General features: G+C 44.6%; 1 protein-coding gene across 1 annotated transcript in view; it reads left to right on the top strand.

The window, feature by feature from the left end:
• Positions 1–8659: 8659 nt before the first annotated feature.
• ECPAS (Ecm29 proteasome adaptor and scaffold) overlaps positions 8660–8846 on the top strand; it is a 91534-nt gene continuing 91347 nt past the window's right edge. The window contains exon 1 of the mRNA XM_048850792.2: positions 8660–8845. Coding sequence (XP_048706749.1) covers positions 8824–8845 — 22 coding nt within the window. The 5' untranslated portion in view covers positions 8660–8823. The remainder of the gene's footprint in view (position 8846) is intronic.

The following is an 8846-nucleotide window of genomic DNA, read 5'->3' as shown; positions in this document are numbered from 1 at the left end:
ACCCTGAGCTACCCCCTGCCCGCACACAGCCCCTAGCTACCCCCTGCCCGCACACAGCCCCTAGCAACCCCCTTCCCGTACCCTGAGCTATCTCCCGCCTGCACCCTGAGCTACCCCCTGCCCACACACAGCCCCTAACTACCCCCTTCCCTCACCCTGAGCCACCCCCTGCCCGCACACAGCCCCTAGCTACCCCCTGCCCACACACAGCCCCTAACTACCCCCTTCCCGCACCCTGAGCTACCCCCTGCCCGCACACAGCCCCTAGCTACCCCCTGCCCACACCCTGGGCTACCCCCTGCCCACATACAGCCCCTAACCACCCCCTGCCCGCACACAGCCCCTAGCAACCCCCTTCCCGTACCCTGAGCTATCTCCCGCCTGCACCCTGAGCTACCCCCTGCCCACACACAGCCCCTAACTACCCCCTTCCCTCACCCTGAGCCACCTCCTGCCCGCACACAGCCCCTAGCTATCCCCTGCCCACACACAGCCCCTAACTACCCCCTTCCCGCACCCTGAGCTACCCCCTGCCCGCACACAGCCCCTAGCTACCCCCTGCCCACACCCTGGGCTACCCCCTGCCCACACACAGCCCCTAACTACCCCCTTCCCGCACCCTGAGCTACCCCCTGCCCGCACACAGCCCCTAGCTACCCCCTGCCTGCACCCTGAGATCCCCCTGCCCACACACAGCCCCTAGCTAACCTGTGTCTGCACCCTGAGCTACCCCCCTGCCTGCACACAGCCCCTAGACACCCCTTCCCTGATTCTGAGCTATCCCCACACCCACACACAGCTCCTAGCAACGCTCTTCCCGCACACATCCCCTAGCTACCCCCTGCCTGCACCCTGAGCTACCCCCTGCCCACACACAGCTCCGAGCTACCCCCTCTCTGCACCCTGAGCTACCCCCTGCCTGCACACAGCCCCTAGCAACACCCTTCCCGCACTCTGAGCTACCCCCTTCCCGCACACATCCCCTAGCCACCCCCTGCCTGCACCCTGAGCTACCCTCTGCCTGCACCGAGTTACCCCCTGCCCACACACATCCCCTAGCTACCCCCTGCCCACACACAGACCCTAACTATCCCCTGCCTGTACCCTGAGCTACCCCCTGCCTGCACAACCCTTAGCTACCCCCTTCCCTGCACCGAGCACTTTTCAAATTTTTTGAACCGAGCCCCCGCTTTGAGTTATAATTTTTGGTTGCGTCCCCCCTGGGTGGCCTGTTGAGGTGAGTCAGGGGGTGGAGGTGTGCTCCCTCTCTGGACTCCACTGTGTGGAGCTGGCCTGAGCCCCACCAGCCCTTGCCCCCCTCCTCCCAAATAAAAGTCAAACTATGCCTATGCCCAAGGCCCGCACCTCACTGGCCCGGAGCCCTGAGTCCCCCACTCCCTCACCCCACTGGGTCCTGGAGTTTCTATAGCATGTTGAGGGGGGCCTCAAGGGGAAAAAGGTTCAGAACCCCTGGACTAAGACACCATCATTCTAGGTGTTATACAAACCCAACAAAAGGATGGTCTGGTTTGATTTTTGCCCTTATTCTATACTGGTGTTGGAAAATTAGTAACTAGGGCTGTCAATTAATCGCAGTTAACTCACGCGATTAACTCAAAAAAATAAATCACGATTAAAAAAACTAACCATGATTAATCGCAGTTTTAATTGCACTTTTAAACAATAGAATACCAATTGAAATATACTAAATATTTTGGATGTTTTTCTACATTTTCATATTAATTGTATTCTGTGTTGTAATTTAAATCAAAGTGTATGTTATTTTTGATTACTAATATTTGCACTGTAAAAATGATAAAAAAATAGTATTTTTCAATTCACCTCATAGAGGTACTGTGGTGCAATCTCTTTGTCATGAAAGTGCAACTTAAAAATTTAGATTTTTTTGTTGTTACATAACTGCACTCAAAAACAAAACAATGCAAAACTTCAGAGCCTACAAGGCCACTCAGTCCTACTTCTTGTTCAGCCAATCACTAAGACAAACAAGTTTGTTTACATTTACAGGAAATAATGGTGCCCTCTTCTTATTTACATTGTCACCAGAAAGTGAGAACAGGCATTTGCATGGCAGTTTTGTAGCTGGCATTGCAAGGTATTTACGTGCTAGATATGCTAAACATTCGTATGTCCTTTCATGCTTTGGCCACCATTCCAGAGGACGTGCTTCCATGCTGATGATACGCATTAAATTTAAATTTCTTGGGGAGAGTAGTATGTCCCCTGCTCTGTTTTACCCGCATTCTGCCATATATTTCATGTTATAGCAGTCTCAGATGATGACCCAGCACATGTTGTTAATTTTAAGGACACTTTTCCTGTGGAGTTCACAAAATGCAAAGAAGGAATCAATGTGAGATTTCTTAACTGATCCAAGGTTTAAGAATCTAAAGTCCCTTCCAAAATCTGAGAGGGATGAGGTCTGGAGCATCTTTTCAGAAGTCTTAAAAGAGCAACACTCCAGTGCAGGAACTACAGAACCAGAACCACCAAAAAAGAAAATCAACCTTCTGCTGGTGGGATCTGACTCAGATGATGAAAATGAACATGTGCTGGTCCACACTGCTTTGGATTGTTATCTATTAGAACCTGTCATCAGCATGGACGCATGTCTCCTGGAATGGTGGTTGAAGCATGAAGGGACATGTAAATCTTTAGCACATTTGGCACGTAAATATCTTGTGACGCCGGCTACAACAGTGCCATGCGAACACCTGTTCTCACTTTCAGGTGACATTGTAAATAAGAAGCAGGCAGCATTATCTCCTGCAAATGTAAACAAACTGGTTTGTCTGAGCAATTGGCTGAACAAGAAGTAGGACTGAGTGGTCTTGCAGGCTCTAAAATTTTACATTGTTTTATTTTTGAAACCAGTTTTTTTCTACATCATTCTACATTTGTAAGTTCAACTTTCATGATAAAGAGATTGCACTACAGTACTTGTATTAGGTGAATTGAAAAATACTATTTCTTTTGGTTTTTTTACAGTGCAAATACTTGTAATCAAAAATAAATATAAAGTGAGCACTGTACACTTTGTATTCTGTGCTGTAATTGAAATCAATATATTTGAAAATGTAGAAAACATCCAAAAATATTTAAATAAATGGTATTCTATTATTGTTTAACAATGCGATTAATCGCGATTAATTTTTTTAATCGCTTGACAACTCTTTTAGTAACAAAAATATTTAAAAGAGAAAAAATACAGGGAACCATTTTTAATGGTTGCTGGGGCAGGACTTGAAAGCAAGATGGGCTTCTGACAGTGTGCAGGACCTTTTTATTTGGCAGCTGGGAATTGCCTGAGGGGGTTAGGAGTTGGGAGAGCTGTCAGGGCTGGAAAGCTTGTCATTGGTGTTGTGTGGGAGAGTTTAATTTCTGGGAGGAGGGTTCAGAAGCATTAGTCCTAGGGAGAGGACTGAGAGGAAGTCTTTGCTACCATACTATGTTAACCTTGCCTTGGGCAGTCTGGCATTGCTGTTGGATTAGGATTATGTTGAGACACTTGGAACCATAAATCAGGAAGTTGGAATGCACAGAGATAAGGAGCAAATTACAAGGGCATCCTTTAGAGACAGGTTTCAGAGTAACAGCCGTGTTAGTCCGTATTCGCAAAAAGAAAAGGAGTACTTGTGGCACCTTAGAGACTAACCAATTTATTTGAGCATGAGCTTTCCTGAGCTACAGCTCACTTCATCGGATGAAGTGCCACAAGTACTCCTTTTCTTTAGAGACAGCCACAGCCACAATTAGATGCAAAACGCAGTAGAATTGATAAGAAAGCTTCTTATTGAAAGATGGCAGTAAGTAGTCCCTCCTCCCTGCCTTTAAGAAATGTGATATACCGAGTGGAATAGAGGGGAGGGGCATGATAAAGGAAAACCAAATTGAACTGTAGTTCTTAGATGTCTGTAGAGCCTTTGTGCCCAACCTAACAGTCATGATGGGAGGGAAAGGCAGGAATTACAACATCTTTAATTGAAATATATTATTCAGCCACTAGATGTCTCATATGTTATATAGACAGGTTTCAGAGTAACAGCCGTGTTAGTCTGTATTCGCAAAAAGAAAAGGAGTACTTGTGGCACCTTAGAGACTAACCAATTTATTTAAATTGGTTAGTCTCTAAGGTGCCACAAGTACTCCTTTTCTTTATGTTATATAGAGTTCCAGCCAGGGTATGGTCCCTTGTATACAAGGGTAACAAAGCAGGTGCTCAAACTGCGTAGAAACCCATTGTTTCTTTGTAATAATAGTTGTTTTCTTTAATAAACACCTCCTGATTAAGAAGATGGTTTATTTCATTCCTCATGACAGTGAGGACCTTGCTGGGCTGTTTTTTCAATTGTTGGGTTTCTTTAGGGGTCTGAAACCAGAAACTAATTTTCAGTCCTTTGTACCCTTTCTGAATTCAAAGCAATGGAAATTTCACTTTAAAATCTGTTATGATTTAAAATCCTCATGATTCTGATCTACTGGTTGTGTGGGGGGTAATGCTAACACCTACACTCATTTTCCATACTAGAGATCTGAAGACCACACTTCCTTGATTGGGATTAACCTGGTGTGGAGAACTGGGAAACTTCTGACTTTTTTAATGAAAGAGTATACGTGTGACTCAGTTTCCCCTCTCACCTGGTATTGTGGTTACCTGCTGGGTGTAAAGAGGTTAATTTCTTTCTTGGAACAGAGCAAGCAATGAAGTGACGGGGGGGGGGGATGTTGCTAAGTGTGAATGAACAATAAAAACCTAAAATCACTGGGGGGGGGAGGAGGGGAGGGAGGAATTGATGCAATTCCCTAGACAGATATACAAATCTGTAGAAGTATCACTTTCTTGGGGGAAATTGTGTGTACTGGTTTTGACAGGGTTCAAGAAGCCCAGCAAACAATGACCTAAGAATTGCTTAAAGAGTCCAGCCGGATATAAATAGGGTGTGAGGGCGTGTCACTCTCACTAGATGCAAGAACTGAAATGACTCTGTGACTGAGAGAGCCAGAGCCTGCAGAAAGGGTTTGAAGGACTTTGAACCCTACCAGGGTCTCCACGTGGATGATGGGTGACACCTGGCAAGACAGTCATGCATATAAACTGTTTATTGTTTTCAAGGTATGTTATCTCTGCAATGGTTTTGTTCTAAATAAAATAAATAAATAAATAAATAAATACTTTGCCTTATGAAGGCTGGGTGGTCACTGGTAAACCCTGTCATAGCCCCTGGGAGAGAACAGTATGACAAGTGCTGAACTAAAAACAGACTTGCTAAGGTGATCACAATGAGTTTCAGGAAGAAATTGCAGCCTAAAATCCTTGGTGTAGAAGGGGAAGAACACAGGTTACTGCCCCAAGAAAGATGATAGCTAAGAGGCCTGAGGGAGGGTGCCTCGAGGAGGCCATGGAGGCCTCAGGAATAGTGACAGCTGGCTTTCCACTTTTTTTCTTTGCAGCAGTCCTTAATCTCCCAATTCCAGCTACTTGCACATCAGCCCCAGCCAACAAATCTGCTATTCCCTCCCACCCCTCCTTTTCCGTTTTTGCAGCTTGGCTCCCTAGGATCTTGTCAGTTTTCACTCCCCTGCTATTTTCTCTAGTCTCCACTAGGGGTAGAAGCACCTCTGCCGCACATGCTCACCTAATTGACTAGGATGAAGAAAGACTCCAGCCTTAGGCTTGCTTTCTTTGTACTTTCACTGTCCAGTCACTTAGGTAAACTTTCCTGTCACTTTCAGTTGTGTGGTTTATGTGTTTCGTTTGCTAATGAAACTGAGGCAGGGCTAGAGCACATCCTTTCATTTCCAATCTGCTTTTCTGATTCCTTAAAGCTCTGAACTCTCAAAACTGTTTATAAAGCTTAGAGTCTAACCAATTTATTTGAGCATAAGCTTTCGTGAGCTACATGCATCCGATGAAGTGAGCTGTAGCTCATGAAAGCTTATGCTCAAATAAATTGGTTACTCTCTAAGGTGCCACAAGTACTCCTTTTCTTTTTGAGAAGACAGACTAACACGGCTGTTACTCTGAAACCTTTATAAAGCTTGTGGTGTCAGAACACGGCCAAAACACTGGAGGGAAAAAATCATTTAAAACTTAAAAAAAAAATACCCTCCGAATTCCACAAACTAGTGTTGATCTGGAATTAAAAAAAACCCTGATCAGTGAAAAATGTCCTCCTGAGCCCCAGAAAGGGTAGTCAGCTGCTTCCAAGCATTAAAATGGTAAATATTCCTTTATCGTCTTGAATTTCTGATAAATATGTAATGCAGGAATACTTTTTGCCTGTGCCTTCTCCTCAGTAATTCTATTCCGCCTATTCACTACTCTCTTTGCAACATAAGGCCTCTTTAAATTATCCCTGCATATGTCCTGGAATCTGATATACACCTGGTCTTGTGGGATTTATAGCCCTTTACAATCCACTGTGTATTAGAGCAAAGGGGTTTGCCACCAAGTAGATTTAAATTGATATAGAGACTAACCCTTGATTTTGGTAGAATTGGCAGGGGCTTTTTCTTAAAATCAGGTCATTTCCAGTAAATTGGGATCTAATCACTCTGTGCAGGAAATTATGTCATAAAAATACCCTCCATATTCATTTGAGCTGTGATGCTTTCGTCCACTGAAACTGTAGTCCTACCATGGTTTTTCTCACTTAGGCTTCCTACAGATTTCTTTGTCTCTTTTCTGCATTAGCAGATACTCTTGCTTGCTTCTTCCCATATCCTTAAATCCTTTTCTTGGTAGATGAACACAACCAGCTCTTTTCAGCCCTTTCTTTGATAGACTTGACTCTCACTGCAGGGTGATGACGTTTCACTTGTTTGGTTTGTTGCACCTCGCGACAAAAACAAAAGAGCTTGCTTGTCATTTGGCTTTTTCAATCTGAGCTGGAATCTTCTCCTTCACTTCTTTATCGCCTTTAGTCACTTTGTGCAGGAGGAAATTACTGTTGGCATTGTGAATGGGTTTCACCTAATCTCAATTTTAACTCCTGTCCTATAGCCATTCCGATTAGGGCTTGAAGCAGTATGGTGTCCATGTTGTCTTCTTGGTGGCAGCAGGCCAACTGATCGTGCATAGACACTCACTAACCCACCTGACTCCTCCTGGTATGGGATCAGTATTTGGTGTTCCAGCCACCTACTCTCCACTCCCAACTGGACTCACGTAGAGCAAACTGCAACTTCTGCTAACACCGGCAACCCTGACAAAGAAAAGCAGAACAAATTGATAGGTTATGGGTCAATGCCAGGATATTTCCAAACCATTTGTTCCTCAGTCAGTAAGGAAACAGCTGACCCAACTTTCAAGAATCAGACAAGCTGCAGCGATTATTATTAAAAAAAAGCTGACAATTGGGCACTGCTGTAAATTATGCTATGGAGAGAGATACAAAGGGTATTGCCCAAATTTTTTGGAATCCTTGGTCAATACCATCCTGTCAGATGACTAAGTTAGGTGGGGGAAGGGTGTTTGGAGAAGCATGGAAGGCTAATATTTTTGCTAGGTCTTTGGTTTTCTATTACAGCAATTCAACCTTATGTTTAAATTTGCTTAGAATTAACATTTGCCTCCTCTGTTAACAGGGTTTGAAAATAATATCTCAGTGAGAATAACCTCATGCTAAAAAAAAGCTTTTATTATGAAACTTCAATTCCTTCCCAAATATTTATTTGCAGTTTTTTAAAATATGGCCGCAGGAGGGTTGGAGACAGAGTTATTCCTTGGAGGATGTCAGTTATACCTGACACGCCATGATGCTAATACCCATTCGGGGCCAAAGCACTAAATAAGGAGTGGTGATAATGTCTTTCTTTAAAGGAGTATTTATAAACTAGAAGCACTGAGAGGAGTGGAAGCCTTATGGAGAGTGCTTTATTCCCTATAGTTTAACACACTAGAATACACTAATTTGGAATAAGGTACTCTTATTCTGGAATACGAGTGTCCACACCTGAAAAGTAATCTGGAATATGGTAGGATGTGAATTTAAAGTTGCCTAACTATTCCTGATTAAGTCCCTGTGTGGACACTCTTATTCCGGCATAGGCCAGATGAGTGTTAAACTAATTCAGAATAAAGCACTCTTATTCTGGAATAAGAACACTTACACATGGAGTTTTCAGGATTAGCTATTAGGGAATAACTCCCCATGTAAACAGGGTTCAGAGTAGCAGCTGTGTTAGTCTGTATCCACAAAAAGAACAGGAGTACTTGTGGCACCTTAGCGACTAACCAATTTATTTGAGCATAAGCTTTCGTGTATGCATCTGATGAAGTGAGCTGTAGCTCAGGAAAGCTCATGCTCAAATAAATTGGTTAGTCTCTAAGGTGCCACTAGTACTCCTTTTCTTTTTGCAAATACAGACTAACACGGCTGCTCCTCTGAAAGCTATCAAATACATCTGTTAGTCTCTAAGGTGCCACAAATACTCCTTTTCTTTTCCCCCCATGTAAACAAGCCCTAAATTAGATCGTAAAGAAACACTGAAGTAAGGGAGGGAAATCCCTCCCGCAGCTGTTTGAGGGTTATGGACAGGAGCCTGGTAGCAGTGGAAGGACAGCTGGGAGGAAGTGGCACCCCCTCTGGGGGTGTTTCACACTTCCTCTAAATCTGTACCTGGCCAGCATTGGCTCCAAATCCCCGGCAGCACCTTCCCCAGTCGGAAACCCTCCAGCCTGCTACAAGCACCTACCACAGATAGGGGGAGAAAGGCAGCCGTCTTGCGGCTGAGGGACCCGTTTCTCTCCCCCCGCCCCGACCCCCTTCGAAGCGAAGCAAAGGAAGCGCCTCCTCAGCCATGGAGGTCAGCCTGGACTCAGG

Source organism: Caretta caretta, chromosome 5, assembly GCF_965140235.1.
Source record: "Caretta caretta isolate rCarCar2 chromosome 5, rCarCar1.hap1, whole genome shotgun sequence".
Taxonomy (NCBI): domain Eukaryota; kingdom Metazoa; phylum Chordata; order Testudines; family Cheloniidae; genus Caretta; species Caretta caretta.
The sequence above is the reverse complement of the archived record's forward strand: the minus strand, read 5'-3'. Positions and strand labels throughout refer to the sequence as shown.